General features: G+C 43.9%; 3 protein-coding genes across 7 annotated transcripts; 1 reads left to right on the plus strand and 2 right to left on the minus strand.

The window, feature by feature from the left end:
* The first annotated feature begins 710 nt into the window (after positions 1-710).
* LOC129586056 (uncharacterized) lies at positions 711-4,195 on the plus strand. The gene is made up of 4 exons (XM_055479048.1): positions 711-1,662; positions 2,151-2,621; positions 3,379-3,729; positions 3,811-4,195. The coding sequence occupies exons 1-4, from the start codon at positions 913-915 to the stop codon at positions 3,976-3,978; spliced, it is 1,740 nt and encodes a 579-aa protein (XP_055335023.1). The 5' UTR covers positions 711-912; the 3' UTR covers positions 3,979-4,195.
* On the minus strand, positions 3,044-9,728 carry LOC129586055 (uncharacterized). Of its 4 annotated transcripts, none has more exons than XM_055479047.1 (6): positions 9,680-9,728; positions 9,276-9,597; positions 8,187-9,197; positions 7,028-8,075; positions 3,826-6,836; positions 3,044-3,737 (listed from the first exon to the last, which is right to left on the minus strand). In XM_055479047.1, the coding sequence occupies exons 2-5, from the start codon at positions 9,589-9,591 to the stop codon at positions 6,314-6,316; spliced, it is 2,898 nt and encodes a 965-aa protein (XP_055335022.1). In that variant the 5' UTR covers positions 9,592-9,597; positions 9,680-9,728; the 3' UTR covers positions 3,044-3,737; positions 3,826-6,313. The 4 variants fall into 4 exon arrangements, with proteins under 4 accessions (XP_055335022.1, XP_055335020.1, XP_055335019.1 ...); XM_055479045.1 differs by having other exon boundaries at positions 3,826-4,038; positions 5,849-6,836; positions 9,276-9,713; XM_055479044.1 differs by having other exon boundaries at positions 9,276-9,713.
* A 3,887-nt stretch (positions 9,729-13,615) lies between these two features.
* Positions 13,616-16,308, minus strand: LOC129586082 (uncharacterized). Of its 2 annotated transcripts, XM_055479085.1 has the most exons (3): positions 15,632-16,308; positions 14,119-14,985; positions 13,616-13,933 (listed from the first exon to the last, which is right to left on the minus strand). In XM_055479085.1, the coding sequence occupies exons 1-3, from the start codon at positions 15,923-15,925 to the stop codon at positions 13,817-13,819; spliced, it is 1,278 nt and encodes a 425-aa protein (XP_055335060.1). In that variant the 5' UTR covers positions 15,926-16,308; the 3' UTR covers positions 13,616-13,816. The 2 variants fall into 2 exon arrangements, with proteins under 2 accessions (XP_055335060.1, XP_055335059.1); XM_055479084.1 differs by having other exon boundaries at positions 13,616-14,985.
* Between the last annotated feature and the right edge of the window lie 2,740 nt (positions 16,309-19,048).

The following is a 19,048-nucleotide window of genomic DNA, read 5'->3' on the forward strand; positions in this document are numbered from 1 at the left end:
TTACTAATATCTCAAAATTTAGGTGTTTTGAAAAAGTATATGTAAAATTATTTTCTTTAAGTTTCGAATCTCTTTGAATCCAATTTCCATCTACATACGATAAAGGACTACGATAAATTTTGTTTCTCGAAGACACTCTAATTGTAGTGTTATACAGTTGTGCAGTATTTGCAGTCCACTGAATTTATTTGTGGTTACTGAAGGATGGAAAATATTTAAACGCATTTCATTTCGTTAGATCTTGCCCCAGCCCCCAAGTTAAGAATAATATCGCTCTTGTTAATTACGTACGACTACGGTATGAGTGCACAAACAATCCGGCTGGTTTGGCCGGTCCCTGTCCGGATCAGACAGGGAAAATAGCACAGGCATGCCGATTTATAGTCTCCAGGAAATTATCACCGCAGTACCGCACTGGATGTTGCGCCTATTGAAGGCTGAATGGGTGGAATTGATTACTGCGGATTTCCTTCTTCTCCCGTCCTCTCACTGCCGACTAATAAGCTGCAGTTGTGCCCTCCGGGGATTAATAATCGCTCAGTGGGCAACCAACTGCGCTGTTTTTGTTCTGTGTGTAACCGTACTCGATCGTATCGAATATACTGTAGCCAGCCCGAGCCAGAGCGACGTCGCCGCAGGCGTATAATCTGAAAACTATATCATTCTAATATACGATCCTACAGAAAATCTCAGCGTTGAAGAGAAACGGATGCCGCACAGTATGTATATAATCAGCAGCCGGCGATTGCGAGCGTCAGGCATGGGCTTCTAGTTGACAGTGGCTTGACAGTACACAGTAAGCTGAATTCAGCAATCGCAAAGTACTGTTATTCCGTGCCAGTGGTTAGTAATGGTTGCAGCATAACTTCATAAGCAGTCAAATAAACCCTATTTTTGGCATTTAATTCGACGATGTTCACCAAGAGAATCCGATCTTTTAATTGTTCAGACGCGTTGCCATCCTGTGAGATTTATCCCGGTCCCGACATCTACCAGTGGAACGCGGTGGATGTGCAGAATGCTAACGGGCTGCTCGAGCGTGGTCTCGTCATCAATACCGCTAATCACGGCCTGATCGTGGATTTCGGCGTGCCCGGGCGACGCTCGGAGCGTGTTCCGTTCAAAAGGGCGCTGTACTGTCGCACCTCGCCAGAACACGATTTCGCTCCCATTCAAGACTGGGACGCAGAGCACAGCGCGGCGCTGGGCTTTCATGTCCTCGCTCGGATGGCTGCCGACCGCCCGTGGACGTGGTACCCTGCGGTGTGCCTCGTACGTCGGTTCCTGTGGAACAAACACGCCTATGTCCGCATCCAACTGGGTGAGAGCGCCGTCACCATGTTCCTCAGCGCTCTCGTGGTGCGTGTCGCGCGCAGTGACTGGAGGGGGTCCGCAGTCGGTGCAGGTGATTTCGTCTCCCAGACCAGCGCCCTGCCGGGTGAATATCGAGCTGGACAGCTGGTGGAGCCGGCATTGTGGAGCTTGTGGGTGGAAACGATGGTATCGCAGCATGACGCGTATCCCGTCTGCGCCATGAATGGAAGGCTGGTGTATCTCCAGAAGGGGTGCAATAACGCGAAGCCGGCAAGAGCATCTGGTAATCCTTACCTATCGCCCGGATCCAATACTGCGAAACTGTCAGCAATATCACAGGACGAGTTGGTACGGACGTATAGCAATAGTTCTTGTTCGAAATGAAAAATATTATTTGACCGTTCTGTTTTCAAATGCTATAGAAAATCTTTACATATTTACATTTAGTCGTATGAGATGGAAGAAACCCAGCCTAAGAATCAATACGTATACTGTGCTAAAGCTTCGGACTCAGTTCGGAGCACTCGAATAACTTATAACTGCTTGGTTCACATAAACTTCCAAATTAAATTAAGTTCGAGTTAAAGTAAGTGACCTGGTAAATGGAAGCAAGTTCTGGATTGCACGAAACTGAAGGTTTTGTGAAGTTGTCTATACGAAACAGAAATTGGTACACGTAGTGCTGCAATTCCCTGACCATTAGCATGACACGGTAATAATCAAATAACGCATTAATTTTTACATAGAAACTTTAGGCCGTCTGTAATTACCAGTTTGTTTAGCTTTGGACCATGCGTAATTACGTAGGTATAGAAAAAAATATTATAAATATCCAGGATCGGATGAACGGAAGGGCCAAAGCGTGTTTGGCACGGCGCCTGCAGGCCGGTTGGAACTACACCGAAGGCCGCTGGAAAAGGGCGGCGCCCAAAATTCAATCCGATATTAATGCTGAACTGGCACACCAGTCTCCTGAAATGGGAGCATTATTATCACTGGAGCTACAGCGCGAGGTTCTCTCCTGCTTTGCTGCGAATGAGGGACCGTTCTTCCGTCGTGTTGGTCCCGTGTGGAACGCGATCTTCCAGCAGGATGACACCAACCAACACCTGATTCTTAACTGCGACAACGCCGGCACTGCAACCGGCTCAGTGGGCATGTGCATCATCCGGCAGTTAACCGCTGCCACCAGGATGATCATCCTTGCCAATGTCAAACAGCGCTGGATGTTTCAGGAATTTACTGACTGTATGCGTCTGATCAGCTACGTTTATAAGCAGCGCGGCAACCGTTTACGAAAGTTGCAGGTAGATATACGCCATCAACTGCTTTGCGTCAAAATATAGGGTAGATAGTTTAGGGGAATAGCCTGGTATTCTGTGCATTTTTTGAAATCACTACTGCAGTATTGTTCCCGTATTATCACGTTATACAGATACGTACAAACCCAGCTCGAAATTTTTAGACCGCTGTAAGCGCGACGCAGTGAACAGCGCACAGTAAGGCTAGATTTTATCTACTCTTCACTGGACGCACTGGCGTAGAGCACTTTGTATGGCTCAAGCCCACGTTTCTCAAATATCCCGCTTACAGCGGTCTAAAAATTTCGAGCCGGGCTTGTACATGTAGACATCAGTGGCATACTACGCGAAAATCGCACCGCGAAAATGCACTCGTACCAACTGCACAAATTTGGTAGATTGGAAACCACCTGGAGCCGGTGAATGGGACATTTAAGTAAACCAACAAAAATTTAAAAAATTACTTTAATATTTTAAATTTTAAAATTTCTAAAGTGCACTTTAAAAATTCAAAAAAAAGTGTTAGAAAAATGGTAGTTTGCATACCGCACCATTTTTTTCCATAATAAAGCAGTTGGTGCAAGACTGCGAGTCACATGTTATAACTTATTATCACTGGTGTACAGATAGGTAGACAGATAGTACAGACTTTAGTCTATTGGTGTCAGCGTACTGCAGCGTGGCGTGTGTAGAATTACATAAAAAAACATTAGTAGTAAATTCACTGAACATTCAGTCACGCGGCGGCGCGTTTTTTGGATAGGTAGTGGCCAGCGGCTGTCGTTGGGACTTCGGTAATCACCGTTTTCTCACGGAGGTGCACATGCTGGCCAGGACGTGTGTCACCGGTGCCGCCGCCGTGGAGTGCATCGTGTGGCACAACTGCCGCTTTCGTGGTATTGGCGACCAACAGTACGATTGTATCGTAGTGCGCGACGTCATCGCTGTCCACGACTCGCTTTTGGGGATGCAAACGGAATTATATGCACTGGTGGAACGGAATTTATTTTGGAAGCCAGAGTGGATTCCGCTTAATGTCTTCGGCCTGATGCAGTGGATTGCAAACGAAGCGCGAACTGATGCGATATCATTCACCAGCGCCAAAATCAAAGGGGTAGGGAACTGCCATTTAAATTCGGAATACGATCACCAAAGAAAACGTCTGTGTTTCGTGATCGAATCATTATTCCTACAGATCTTAGGGACCTACCAGTGCGCGGATCCTCGTCCGGCGAATCAGTACCGTAGGAAGCCGGACTGGACAGTCGAAGACCTGTGTCAGTTAGATATGACGACGTTGTCCACATTGACGCTGTGGGTACTGAACTTGGCCATGCTGTACCGAGCGAAGGGGAATCGGTGACCATTTCATCTGCACTCGTTGTGGGATACGCGGAACTACTACTTTGGTGCAAGAACAAAGCTACAAGCAGCAATATAAAGTCGAAATCCATAAATATGGGACTATGTCCTTTCCAATCAGTTATAGTGCTGTCCGTAGTGTTGTGCTAGTTGCCAGGGGCTTAGGGAGGTATGGGGCCAAGGGGCCGTGGCCCCCCCAAAAGGCCAGGCAGTGTGTTACTGGCCCCCCCCAAAAGAAATGCATTGGCCCCGGGCGGCTTCGCCGCCCGGGGCCAGTGCATTTTTTTGGGAAAACGTAAAACTAATATTAACGCTGACATTTAATTTAAACCTGACATTCTATGATAAAATTCTGATTCACTGTAAATAAATTAAAACACTGTGGCATCTTCTGTTAAAACTTAAAAGGTAGAAGTAGTCAACAATTGAACGTCGGACGCCCAAATCAGCGGCGAATTTCAAGGGGGTAGGTACGGAACACGTGCCCCCTCCAGAATTTTTTCAAAAGTGGGTTTTTCAGAAAACTAAACGGTAATGTTGATTGGTAACTAATTGGTAACTAATTGGTAACTAATTTGGTAACTAATTGGTAACTAATTTTGCATAAAATCGTTTAAATTCTTTTTTTTTCGTGGATTTCTAGAGATTTTGCAGTTAAATCGATTGCTAGCTTCGCGCTCCGCGCAAAAATAGCTCTTTATTGTACTTTCATACATTAATTTAGTCTCCGGCGCGAAACCAAAAAGTGTTTTACATTAAATTCGTAATATTCCGCTATTTTTTATAGAATTTCTAGGAATTTTCCCAGTAAAAACGTGCGTCACCTTCGCGCTTCGCGCGAAATTCACCTTTCTGAAGACCAAACATGATACAATATTACTTCATGCCCCTCTAACTTTCATTTCGCTTCAAAAAAATAAAGCTATTTCTACTATTTTTAATAAAATTTCTAGCAATTTGGGCAGCAAAATCGCTCGTTGGCTTCGCGCGAAAATTAATTTTGATATAATTTTTGACCCTGCATCTTGCTTTACACACAAAGGTCACCAATTTACGCACAAAGGTCACGCACAGGCGTGCTGATACTCTGGACGCTCCCTCGCGTGTAGCAGAGGTGCACCCCCAGGTCTGTACACTTGGGGTGCTCCCCAGTGGTACGCCCCTTGGGTGACCCCCAGGTGTGCACCCCTGGAGTACACCCTTGGGGGCACCCTTAATATGTAGGTTCGGCTCGCCTTGGCCCCCTCCAAAAACGAAAGCTCCCTACGCCGCTGCTAGCTGCTACTAAATGAAATTAAATAACGGCTATTTACGTGTTTGTTAGTAAAATCCGCCTATTCTTAAAAGTCTTGTGAATAGTATCGGTCCTTGTACTAGTAAAAGCTGAGTTTTTAGTAGCATAATCTACGTATTAATGTAGTAATATTAGAGCTGCCTCATTTGACTTCGTCGAATACGCATCGAGAAGCGAAGCTTCGCACTTGAAAAAATTTCGGCCGGTGATCTACACCGACGTCAATTGTGTTTGTGCCGAACGACCAGGTGCGCGGTAGTGAATATTATGTTGGACTTGCGCCTGAATCAGCAGTTGTCTTTTGCAAACAAATTTCTTAAAACTATGGGATTCTACTTTCTAGTCGAGCACAAATAAAAAAGTTAAATTCGGCAGCATGTTAGTTAAAAATACTGGCGCTAAAGCGTCTAGCCGTACAACAGAGATGTGTAAAGAAGATGTGCAGTCCATTGCTGCTAGTTGAACAGGAAGCATCGGAATGGTAAGTTGGTCAAAATGTTCAGTTCTAGCATTTAGTTTGTGGGTTTTTGAAAATATATTCCGAATGCCCGGAAATCAATTTTGCTTTTGTTCTTACCCATCCCTAGTTATTTCGGAGCAAAATAAAGATGCGCGTACGCGTTGAAGTTCATGCCGGTATTGGTTAATATGCTCGTAAGCACGACTGATTTATCTGGCAACTGGTTAGCATCATCGGCCCCATTGACGGACCATCCAACCTCCTGTTTTTTTGGCACGGGTAAGTAACCCGCTCGTACGGTATAGTGGCAGCTTGCAAATTACCGTGGCAGTACCATATCCGGTAACGACAGGCGGTAGGCCAGCCGTCATCGAAGGAAACAATGCCGTCCACGTTTCTTGAAATTCGTTCAGGAAATAGCCGTTAATGCCGGAACCCTCTCAATGCAATGAAAACGTAATAAATGGTCACCCGGAAGCGCCATGACAAATTTAAAAAATAAAAGACAACCTATTCACTAAGTAAAGCGAAAGCAAATGGTTATTTTAGGCTTGCTTTTCTCTCACGGTCGAAGGGAGCCTTTTAGTCTGGCCTTTGCTGATTGCTGCCCAGTGTCAGCTTTACGGCATAAGAAACATCCATGTTTGGGTCCATATCAATATCTTCCATATCTGCCAGTGGGAAGCTCATCCACGATTCGTCCTTCGGTTGGTACGTTTCCATCGTTAGTGCGAGATCATCTCTACCTTCCACCCGTCCCCCAAACACATATATCTGATCTTCGGACACGAATGCGCAGTGACCTGATCTTGCCTGCAACAGGTCACATACCTTTTTCCATTCCCGAAGGGTGCGATCGAATCGAACACACGATTTCAACATTTGAGCGTCAGCACCGGAGCCACTGCGACCGCCCAGTAAATAGAGCTCTCCTTTGAAGACAACTGCAGCGAAGTTACGCCGATCTTCTGGCAGCTCCGCCACGAATGCCCACTTCTCGGAGTTCGTATCGAATCGCTCTACGACTCGACTATTCCCGTTGAACGGTGTACCGACGCAGAATAGGTGCTTCTTGTAACTAATTAAGCAATCCAATTGTCGAACCCTAAATAAAACACGTACCGATAATTAGCGAAATAAAAGCCGTCGAACTAAATATGAGCATTTATATCGCAACCATCGTTATTAAACGTGTAATTACGTTGCAACGCGTCAGTTCAAGCTCAGTGCATATATTTCTAATATTACCTGACTCAGCGCTTAAATTTTCGTTTGTTTCAAACGTTTCCTGCTTACCATTTTGTCATAGGCAGTAGAGAAACGGATTTCTTGCTCCCTTTGAACAATCTAAAAGCTTTTTCGGGTTCTCGGTCGTCCCAGAAGTACACTTCATCATCTACCGTGACCGCATGTTTTGCAAATTGGCCCAGTTCTGGTTCGCCGATATAGTTCCATTTTGGCTCGCGTACATTTATTGCCACTGTTTGCAGACTGTGGCCGTCAGCATCGCTCTGGTTGTAAACCTGGCATATAACAACATCCTGAAGTGGGGTAAGACAGTGCTTGAAAAGCTTTTTGTGGAAATTATCACGAAACAAAAGCGGCCGAATTAAGCCAGTTAGTGGTTCAAAAACCTGTAACGACACCGGTGACATTTCGCGATCTTTACAGCCATGAAACAACACAACGATCTCTTTAGGGGCCTGTTTGTAAGCTTCGGCAAGACCGGTTAAAAGCTCGTCTGCTGTGGGTCTATCTTCGCTAACTTGGCGTAAACACGGCTTGATGCAGCTTGAGAGATACGAAGGGATCGCGTCGAGAACCAACGGAACATAGCCGCTTTTTAACTTGTTGCCGAATTCATCGTCGGTAATACTTTTTCCGGCAAGTATTCTCTCCGATCGGTTTTTTTCTGTCTTTTCCAGCCATTTTTCTTCTATGTTGACGACGCACTCAGCCAGATCCAAAATAACGCAACCCAAACTCCAGATATCCATTTTCCTTCCGGTTCTGATCATTTCTCCATGTGACGGCTTAGCGCTATCTTTAAATCTTTTAAACATTTCTGGAGGAATGTAGCGAATAGTTCCATGGATGTTTGTGACGTCTTTTGGGCTTGTAATAGTTTCGCACATTTGAATATGCTCATCTAAATCACCGATAAGCATCCTCTTCTGTGTGACACCGAGTTGTTTGACAAGAATGTTCTTTGGTTTGATGTCTCCATGAATAATTCTGTTTTGATGCAGAAAACTTATTCCTTGGGCAATTTCTGTGGCATACTGAATAGCAGTAGTCGGTTTAAGGCAGGCTCTTGATTGTGTCAACAATGTATCGAGGGTGCCTAAAATTATATTGGATCTATAACATTTTAATGAAAGTATGATGAATTTACTAATGGGGAACGTTGGTCGATACAAAATACACTCGAAGTGCTGTTATTCGCCGCACCTACCTTGACAAAAATCCATCATCAGTTCGTAGTAGGTCGTTCCGAGGTCGGCTTTTTTAACGCAAAACTTGTGATGCGGAAGTAAGGAGCCATGCCGAAAATTCACGACCGAAATTAATCGACTGCGCAGCTTTGGCCAGTTTTCTTTGGTGAACAGGTAACCTTTTGTGTCATCCAAATGCGTAACCTTAATAGCCACAGTGTCTTCACCCATGAAGTCTTCTCGCGACGTAATGGTTGCTTTATACACTTGGCCCATTGCGCCGCCCCCGATACGGTTTTGTATTTTGTAGTCGTATTCGCAGCAGCTTCCGAAATTTTCTTCTTTGATAACGGCTGATTGTTCGCCAACATGTGATGTGCCAATAACTGGTTGTGGAGTAGTTTCTGTCACACTCACCGAAGTCCCTTTGCAGTAATTTAGCAAGAGTAGTAGTTCGCTGGCAGAAATCCTTTGTTGGGGATCTGTGCACAGGCATTGCCTGATCCAGGCCGCCACATCTGGTTCGATAAAGTCTGCGACAAAAGGGACGTAGCCGTCCATTATCAAGCTGGCGTATTCCGTGTTTGTGTTTCTTTGGAGTGGTATTTTCAGTCCCCCTTTTTCAAGGAGTCGTTCCGAGTCAATGCAATATGAACACTCAGTTAGCTCAAGAATGATGCAACCCAGACTCCACATGTCCGTTTTTCTTCCAACCAATGCCCCTTCAAGTTGGGAAAACTTTTTCAGCATTTCCGGTGACATGTAACGAGCTGTTCCGCGCAGTTCGCTGATATCTCCGCTAACGGTAGCGTCCTCTTGCAGTTCCACAAGGTCGTCGCAGTCACTTATCAAAAGCCGTCTGTTATTGCTAATTACAATATTTTCCGGCTTTAAATCGCTATGTATAAAGCCGCAATCGTGCAAAAATTTGAGCCCCTCCGTAATATCGATGGTGAACGTGAGTGCTGTTGCCGAGTGGAGATGATTTTTTGCTTTTGCATGTTCTTTTAAAAATTTCGCTAGATCTCCACCTATGACAAGAAAACGCACAAATGCATTTCAAAAATTAGGTCGGGCGTCGTTAAAATATCTTTTCGTATGCCACTTACCGGCATGGTAGTCCATTAGGAATTCCAAGGTAGTGTTTGAAGCCAGCTTAATAACAGATACCTTATGGTATTCAACTAAACGAGGATGCTTCAACGTTAGCAAGCGATTTATTCTACGCAAAATAGTGTTTCCGAATGCTGTCCCTGATGTCTGCTCCATGTGTATCACTTTCACGGCAACAGCCTGGCTGCCAACAAAATCGCCGGGGTCTATAATTCTTGCTTGGTAAACTATTCCAAAAGTTCCTCGCGCTACATATGCTGCAACATTGTAGGTGTAAGTGCACGATTTCCCGAGCGTGTAATTCTCCTCCATGTCGTGCTGAGTTAAAGAAATCATATACGTTTTAAAAAAATTACGCTATGGACGTTTAAGGCGTAAAGGAATTCTGTGAGATGCGTACCCGGAGTTAGTTGCGAAACTTCGCGAGCGACAAGTAAGGCACACCGGTGTGTTAAACTGAACGGAACGTTCGTCAGAAATAAAGCGCGATAAATTATTCATAGCATCTCTAGTTACTTATCACTTATCTCATGTACTAAGTAAGTATGCTTTAGGAACAGCTGATAAGTCTTCAAACTAGTGTGACCGTAACTGAGGAATCGCCGAGACGCCGACTAATCCTGATTGACTTCAAAGGGCTGTATCATCCGTTATCTTCTCTCATATCAGTTCAAACAAGAGTCTTTTCTATACTGCAGTGGCTGACAGACCTGCGCTGTAAGCCTGTAACTGCCAGAATGTAGTGCGCAATGCACGCGTACAACAACATGAAAACGTGCAATGTTTGAAACTTGTGAAATGGTCGCACTAAGACAGCGCTACCTTGATACCTTGTACTGTGTCCAGGCTGCTACCATGTAACTTGAATAATATTTATACCAAACATAAAAGTCTCGAAGTGGCTGATTTGCCGCAGTGTTTGCGGCTAAACAGCCAGTTGGCTATTTTGACGCACTAGGGTGGGCGAAATACCTTGTTGGCTACTGCGTTAAAACCGCTGCTCGGCAATCTGACTGCACCATGGCCGGCAAAATAGCCAACTGGCTCTTTTGCCGCACCACTGTTATGTAAGGTAACAACGGTATGTATTTGACTCTGCTCAAGTTGATAAACTTCACAACATTGCTACTTGCCTACGTCCCAATTTGCATCACCGTTGGACGACGCGGCTAAACTAAGCGAAGTAACTGCAACACAGAGATAGTAAAACAAGATTAACGTTCTGGCTGTCTTCCTGTGGATGTCTCGCAATACGTTCGTTTTTTTGTGAGTCATTCCTCTGGTTTTTCGAGGAACAAAACATATTTAAAGTTTGAAATTTCACCCTCTTGCAGTACAACTTTAAAATATTGATGAGTTAGTATTTACTAAAAGAAACAGAACCGTTCGGGACCAGATATCAAAACGGTGTGTCCTGACAGTTCTAAAAAGTTGACCGACACTTTTTTAACATATTGTCATTATAGCGTGCTAGTGCTGCAAACAAAACGGTTTTCAGGCCGATATATATTTTTACTAAAATAATCTGGCTGCAGAATGTTGTAAACGATAGGAGAAGTAGCTACGTCCGGCAAATGTGTAAGTAAAATGTACGCAGTAACTCCAACAAGAGGCTTCGAAACCACCAGGGTTTTCGAAATCACCAGAGTTTGCGAACTCTGAAAGATGCTGTCGGTGTATCGATGCATTTACACTGGAGCATTTTGAATCAATCGGTGCATTTTCAGGCAACTCCGGTAAAATACATATATTTCTTCACGCAAAAGTTTTCACCTGCGGCACGTTTCGTACCAAAGAAAAAATTGAATCGTTTTCTCTCTTCCTGTAGGCACAGTAGACATCTGTATACAGGCTGTAGACACCCTGTAGACCTATCGGCAGACTGCAGTCACCTGGTTTGTTATGATGTACACAGCGTGTCTACAATGGTGTCTAGAGGCTGTCTACATATGTCTACCGCTGTGTACAGGGAGCCCTTCTTAGGTTCAGCTCGATGCTCTGCCTTTAGCCGTATACACCGGTAGTCATCCGTAGACAGCCCGTAGACACCACTGTAGACATGGCATAAGTAAACAATGCCGACCTTTCAGATTACTCTGGAAAAGACAGTCAGTGCATTCTCGCATCAACTGGACATTGTGCAGAACAAAGAGATCGTAGTCACAGCGGCAGGATCAGTTGTGCGTGAGCCAAAAGAAAAGACACCGGGTTGACATAAGGACGTTCACATCAAATAACAGCCAAAATGATTGTACAGTATGCTCTACAAATCCTGAAAAAGGAAAAAATTGTATGAATGCTGCAAAGGAAACTGAATAATCGCCACTACGAACTTTTAAAACGGAACAAAAATGCAACTGCATTATTGTAGAAAAGTTTCAAAATTCAAGCATAACAAATCGTACAAGAAAAGAAGTACCTACGAGAAGGGTTTTTTTTACCGGCAGTCACCACTATTTTTATTCACAAAGGTAAAGAGCACCCATCAATCTAAAAGCACCTACAAAATCGTTAACAAATAATTTCCCGAAAACTAATACAGCTGCACAGTGCGCATGTCATAGACTCTGAAATGCAATTAAAGACAAATGAGAATCTTTGTGCTTGTGTGCGCGTTTATCTATAACAGCTGCGATCGGCCTGATCTAGGAAAGGCACTCGTAACTTTAATTTACGAGGGTGCCTAATCAAGTAATGTCGTCCGTATATAAATTGTGAAATGAAAAATATGAAATCATTTTTAAAAAATAGGGCATTCATAACTGTATCAGTGGGCCGATGGCCGAGTCAATGCCCCCTCTCGGTGGCAGTCAGCATGAGTCAGAGCACCCCTAACTTACATAAACTTTAATTACCAATTAAAAACTGGCGCACATTATCGTAACATGGGTTTTGCACTATTTTACATAAAAAATTCCCATAGACGTGGGACGCAACCTATTGACTTTCTGACGCGCCGCTTGTGTTTGGGGATGAGCGTCGCTCTCTATAAACACATAAGCGTAGAGCTTCCCGTCTCCGTTCTGGAAATTTAACGAAGGACAACAGGAGATGGTCGGAACAGGCTACCTTTGGAGAAACCAAAACTTGAGCGCCATTGTAAAGCGTCCAGCTAAAAGCCATCCCCGCTAAAATATATCAGGTGGATAGCTCATCAAACACAGATTATTGGGGCAGCTTCGAAATCCTTTTTACTCATCTGTCTGATTTTTCGCAGTGTGGCGTACCTTGGGGTACCTCTTTTGCTGACTTTTGGTGGTACGCTTTCTCCAGTTTAACTCTCTAAAGCAAAGCCAAATTACTTTAAGGTAGCCATCGGCATAACATCTACACCCACGAAAGATTCTGGTTTTCTTACAGCGATGCATGATGGAAGCTGCAGAAGAGGACAGGGTTCTGATACTGATGTGCGAAGCCTCAATCGTGGAGCACTCCGAAGAACTTTTTTGCTTCTTTACAGCATAGCAACGATATTAGTAACAAAAATAATTTTGTGTCCTGAAACATTACAAATTAGGTATAACAATATGCAAACATTTTGAAAACTTTCTTTGAAAAAATTCAAAAAAAAGGAGACAAGAGGTGATTTACTGGTGTAATTTGGCATTACGACGGACCAAGACCATTGCCTCTAAATATTAGAAAAATTATGCTGATAAGCGCGGTGTAAAGATACTTCCGCAAATAAAATTATTAATTGCACTAGACTTTCGCAGTTTAAAAAAAGTTCCAGATCTAAACGATTCTCTGCAGGGTAATTAGTTAACGAACAAAGACAAACTCGAAGAAAATTCTGATGGTCCATAACTAAAATAATTTCGTAACTTTTTTGCATCAACATTTCCAATCGGGACGCAGATGCGATCGATGTGTAGAGAGTGTATAAATAGTATTTTGAAAATGTTGGATTAATTGTATGAATCTGGGAATAAATAAAAAATATACGACATGACTTGATTAGGTACCCTCGTATAACACAAGAGCAGAGAGAATCTGGCAACCCTGAAGCTGGACAGCAGAGATTGCAGTCAGCGTAAGCTAAAAAGAACCCGTGTCAGAAGTTTCTAGAGCTGATAGTGCCTTGATCTTCCACTTTTGCAAAAGTGCATACGTTAGCAACCTCGGTGGCGAAATTTAACAATGGCAGAAGAAAAATTCAGCTTTTTATTTCGGAAGTATAAATTTGGCCACGCATGTCGCATAAGTAACATGCACACCATTCATTTCTAAAAAAACAATAATTAGATGTCCTTTCAGAACGGTTCCGATGATTGCGATTCACGCCGCTTAAGTGGTTTTCTTTATTCTCATCAAATGACATAATTTTACTAGCTTTTCTGAAATATGAAGTCAGGTTATACAAACAGTTAGTCAGTTAGAGTGTCCCTTTACAGCAGCGGATAATAAACTACAACTGCAGGAAAGAAAAAGCATGGTGCGATTAATATAGAACTACAAACAAACGGACTGTATACGTACATTCGTTGAACGTATACGATAATTGTTCTATATAAATGAAAGAAGCAAATTTGTGTTTTTAGTATATTATCTTTATTCGGCGCAGTAGTGGCCGGCCTAAGACATGAAGTCCAGTTTTCCAACGAAAGCAGCCCAGGCATGTAGACAGTACTTGTTTAGCTTCCTCACATCCAAACTGTCCAAATTGGACAAGGACCAATATCGACGGAAATAGCGCCCAGATGTCCGCGGATCCGGCATTTGGAAAGCATTTAAAAGCGAAACAAGCAACGTAATTTGCTCTACTTTATTACGTACGATTATCATGAATTTTATTACTATCATGCCAGCAACGAGGTTAATAAAAAACGGAGCGCCTACCTGAACTGCCTCAGCTAGCTTCGATTCGACCTGCTTCACCTGCCTGGTAATTAATTCGTTAGTCCAGTACTCCAGCAGCTCCATGTCCAGTGGTTCGCGGCAAACCAGACGTTGTTCAAAAAAATCCCAAATGCGTGGCGCATCGACACTGCGCAGAACGAAGCTGGCATATGGAATACGGAGCTCCAGCGGTGCAGACTCAAAGCGTAACGAATGGTCCTTCCAAATCACACGGTTGCAGCAGATCGCCAGGCCGGAATATAACTCGGCGACGCTATCAAGATATCCCACGAAAGACCGATCATAGCGTTGGACGGATATCGACCGCTGGTAAATAATCAATTGGTCCAGACGGACACCGGTGTCTTTCAGTGCTTCTTTAACGGCGATCATCGCTTTGCCGACGGACAGACTGTGCTCCAGTTCCATCCCCTCGTTAAGGTTTAACGGAGGATCGCCCCTGGAGGTTTGCACAGTTTCCGCTTTTCTATTTATTTCAGGGGGGAGCAAGCAGATCGTTCGCGTGGCGGATGTTATGTTCAGGAAAATGCATGCGTACATTGCGTAATCCGCGCTCCGACAGCTCACCACACGGGCGCCAAAACCGGGCTGCTGGAGCGATATGTGGACATTTTTGGACATGGCGTCCGAAGTGAGAATTTCCTCCCACAGATAACAGGTGCGTCGGCAATGCTGCCGCTCGACTGTGTCCAGCGATTGAAAGGTTTCCGTCAACAATTCCGGCAGCGCTGGGAAACTGCAAAAGTCTGGTCCGTCTGCTAGATTTACCGAAACGTGGGCCCAGGGCGAATCCAGTCTTCTGGTATTACTGCGGAAGCCTACGCTCCTGGTCCTCAGTAAGCTTGCCTGCGTAAAACAACGGCCGGCTCTTTTCATGAGCTTTATTCGGCTTATAACTATGGAAATGGCTAGTGGGCTGTCGTTAATCATTAAACATTTAAGAACAGTCTTCAATTCTCATTATTAAAGAATTCTCTTTACCACAGATAGTCAGTTCTGCAATTCATACAAAGCCCGGCACTGTAGTGACTGTAGTGAGCTACTGCTAGTTTAATGTAGAATTCCAAACTGGATTTTAAGAGTTTGATTTGCAAAACACAATCCACGATTGCTGAAAGACTTTGAGAGACTAAGCAAGAGCTGGGCAAGGCAAGTTTGGCACGTAATTAAAATAAGAATACTTGTATATGTTTATATTAAGACAAATTAGGTTATTATATATATTAAGTTATTATAGCCACGTTCTGATATACTGAAACCACCACAGTACTCAGTACTGTATAATATCTGATGTCTCAGTAAGATTATCAACAGTGATTGAAGGCTGGAAATCTGTTGATTCTGATCTATGCACTTATTTTTACATCCAATTACATAACAGCTTGTTTCACGAATTTTGGGGTATACGGTTGAGGAGCGGCCAGCGCAGTCGAGAATACTGCCGTAAAATACGTTGCAAAAAATAGCATTCACTCAGCAAATGGAGACTTACTGCGTCTCTGTTTGATAAAGGCGGATCAGTGATCCGTTGAAGGTAAAACATTTTGCCACGGATATTTGACAGCAAACGAGAATGCGGCGACGGTGGTTTCCGCGGTAAATCCCCCCAGTTGCTACCGGGAAAAAGGAGTAATTGCCTGGAATGCCAGTCATTAACTGGGGACCTACACGTTCTGATCTGGAAATCACCGGGCTGGACAGTTCGCAACTGGAGCGCTTCGGCCGTCAGGCGCTGCCGAATCTGACTGGAGGGAAGCAGTACGCGGACGCAATGCCCCACTAGCATTGCATCCACCAAGGCGTATTCACCCTCCACAACACTGCACTTCGACTTCGACTTCGACCGGAAACCATTTCCACGGTTGATCGGGATGGGTACGCAGCAGTGCCTCCACGGCGACGTGACGCTTTTCGAGGATTTTATCGTCCCGCGGTTGCATGCAGCCGTAAACCTTTCCGTAATTAACCACTACCGCCCGTTGACCAGGACACCCAAAATCAACCATCAGACGCGACGGACCACCTTCGGTATTTGTTAGGCCAATTACCTGACCGTGCTGCAGCACTCCATCCACTTCGACATCAACCGCATTCCATGCGCACACCGAGCGCGTGGAATTTTCATACAGATACATTTTCCCCTATCCGCTCAAATTGTTAGAGCCCAAACCGTCTCTAATTTTTTGCATTCACAGCGCAATGTGTTAATGAAGACTGAGGTGCTGGAATAAGTGATTCCGCGCCTTTGCATTCAGGTTGAGGAAAACGTGCGAAAGCGTGAAAAACGTTAAGTGCGCTGTTAATGGTGGTATTCGAAACTGAATACGCTGAATATTTTCACCGCGATTATCAGCGGACGTGATTCTTGATGCATAAAAATATGAACCAGTAAACAAAAACTGATCATGCATCACACATTCCTTCACGCCGTCTTACTTCGAGAGCGCTAAACCCGACAGCTTTTCTTGCTTTTGCACTGAAGGACATCATTGTGGCAGCATGTGCTATACCGTCTACATCTACTTGTAAACTTATAATCAATAATTACGTGCGGTTATTTCAATATCGGGCCACCGCTTGCGATTGAATTTATTAATCTGTATTTAATAATTAAATTATAGTTTGCTAAAATGCCAAGGCGCAGTTTCCGTCAGTCAGCTGCCACATTACTTGAGCACATTATATTGCGGAAAAAATCACAGGAAATTTTAAATTATCAGCTGAACGTCGAAAGCAGTAGCAGTGAATCCGATTCATCTGAAGATGAAACCTGTACTGGATTGTTGGATGACCTAACCTCACCAATTATGTTGCGGTTGTATCTTGATCATGTAAAATATGTGGAGCGCCATTCTATCCCAAAATCCCACGCTTTCTATGACGAACTACTTTTTAATTTGGACGATAATCGTTTCCGGCAAGAAATGCGAATGTCCCGTACAACATTTGATCAGATTCTTAACCGGATTTCGAATCACAGAATTTTCACGAACAAATCTAACTATTCCCAAATGCCTGTTCGAAAGCAACTGGCAATTTCTTTATGCCGGTTGGGTTCACCCGGAAATGCTGCATCTGTGGGATGTGTTGCTCGAAAGTTCGGCGTATCAGAAGGAACAGTGGATTTAAGCACAAGACGTGTAATACTGGCTTTAATTTCTATCGAAAAAGATGTAGTGCGGTGGCCGACATCAGCCGAAAAAAAGGAAATTAAACGCCGGATTAAGTCCAGTCACCATTTCCCAAGCTGCATTGGATTTGTGGACGGAACTGGCATCGTCCTGGCTGTCAAGCCGGCACTGAATGGAGAAGATTATTTCAGCAGAAAGAAAAGCTACTCCCTTTCCGCAATGGTAGTATGCGATGACAACAAACGGATTACGTATACCTGTTGTGGTTTTACGGGAGCAACTCATGATAGTCGCGTTTACAAGAATACCGAGCTTTGGCGTAATCCGGGAAAGTACTTTAAAAAGGATGAATATATACTTGCCGACAGCGCTTATGCTGTAAGCACCACAGTTTTGCCACCACATCGGAAAGGCGAGAAAGAGAGAAGTATTGCCAACCGGCGATTTAATAAGCAGCATTCCCGTCTTAGAGTAAAAGTCGAACATTGCATCGGTATGTTAAAAAACCGGTTTCAGTGCTTAAAAGGTTTACGTGTATTAATTGCATGTAAAGCTGATCACGCCCGAGCAGTTATGTGGTTCCGTGCATGTACTGTATTACATAACATTTGTATCGATACAAGAGATCCTTATGATCCAACATGGGGTGAACTACCGAAACGGGCATCTGATGAACCCGGCAACGAAGCGGATGAAATCGTCCCTCTTGCGGAAGAAGGATCACAAAAGCGGGAACGAATGAAAAATGCTGTACTAACAAGCATGGCTGAGTAATTTTTAATGTGGCAAATCAATATGTGTATGAAGAAATAAAAACACCGCTGTCATTTTCGTTACGCTGTTAAGTACTGTAATATGTACCATTTTAACTGTAACTGTACGAGTATAAAAGCAGCGCAGATAAACAAAAATAAGAACTAATTATACAAGTACATAGCACAACGATTATAAAAAAACTGGTGCACAATAAGTCCACTCGTGTGCCGGAAATACAGACCTGCCACCTTGCGTTAAAACAGCATTTTATTCCATTCCTAATTCTCGCATCCTTATGCGAAGCACCATCCGGCGCAGCTCTTGCTCCGCTTCCTTAATTTTTCTGTCCTTGTCTTCTCCCTCCAACTGTTTCCGCTGTAGATCTATCCTATCTTGCTCCAGTTTAGCTTTCTGTTCAATGCGCATACGGGAAAGCTCCATTTGCTTCTCTATCTGGCTGGCATGAGTCTTGTCCAGTTGCAGTAAAGTCTCACTGAATGATAGCGGCGCCTTGGAAGCCGACTTGGTTTTGGCTTTCGATGTCTTCCCATTGATTTCTTTAGTATAGCGGCTTGGTCTATCAGTGTCAGAATCAGAATCCATAACGTCGCCGTCCAACCGCATGTCGTTGTAGCTCTTGAACTCTTCGTCGCCCTGTTGCGCCTCAGCAGCCACGCGCGGGTCAGTTGATTTTGAAGATTGTGATGCCGCAGACTCATCTGAGTTATCGTCACCCGGTGATCCAGAGTCGCCAAGCAACATTCGTTCATCGTCCAGCGGCTCAACATCTGTTTGGCTTAGATAGGGTGGTTCAATGGCCGGGCGGCAGCCAAAAACAGGATCCAGTTCATAGAAGTACTTGAACATTTTCTTCACCGCAACTAGAAGTCAAGATAACAGCTGACGCAAAGGCAACATGTATAAGTCTATAATAATGTCACACAATACTACTTGTTACAAAACGTTATGTTCCAAAAAATGAAAAAAAATATTTTTTAAAAAAATTGGGTTTTTGCTCATTT

The sequence above is a fragment of the Paramacrobiotus metropolitanus genome, unplaced genomic scaffold (genome assembly GCF_019649055.1).
Source record: "Paramacrobiotus metropolitanus isolate TYO unplaced genomic scaffold, Prichtersi_v1.0 Parri_scaffold0000019, whole genome shotgun sequence".
Lineage (NCBI taxonomy): Eukaryota > Metazoa > Tardigrada > Eutardigrada > Parachela > Macrobiotidae > Paramacrobiotus > Paramacrobiotus metropolitanus.

Bases quoted from the DNA above. Each gene is read 5' to 3' on its own strand.
- LOC129586082 (XM_055479084.1), bottom strand. From the start codon at position 15,925: ATGCTAGTGGGGCATTGCGTCCGCGTACTGCTTCCCTCCAGTCAGATT. The intron at 14,986-15,631 runs GTAAGTCTCCAT...TGTTTTACGCAG, and splicing joins CTTTATCAAACAGAGACGCA to GCAAGCTTACTGAGGACCAG.
- LOC129586056 (XM_055479048.1), top strand. From the start codon at position 913: ATGTTCACCAAGAGAATCCGATCTTTTAATTGTTCAGACGCGTTGCCA. The intron at 1,663-2,150 runs GTACGGACGTAT...ATAAATATCCAG, and splicing joins CAATATCACAGGACGAGTTG to GATCGGATGAACGGAAGGGC. The intron at 3,730-3,810 runs GTAGGGAACTGC...TTATTCCTACAG, and splicing joins CCAGCGCCAAAATCAAAGGG to ATCTTAGGGACCTACCAGTG.
- LOC129586055 (XM_055479045.1), bottom strand. From the start codon at position 9,615: ATGATTTCTTTAACTCAGCACGACATGGAGGAGAATTACACGCTCGGG. The intron at 9,198-9,275 runs GTAAGTGGCATA...TTCTTGTCATAG, and splicing joins CCTAATGGACTACCATGCCG to GTGGAGATCTAGCGAAATTT. The intron at 6,837-7,027 runs GTAAGCAGGAAA...TGTTTTATTTAG, and splicing joins CTACTGCCTATGACAAAATG to GGTTCGACAATTGGATTGCT.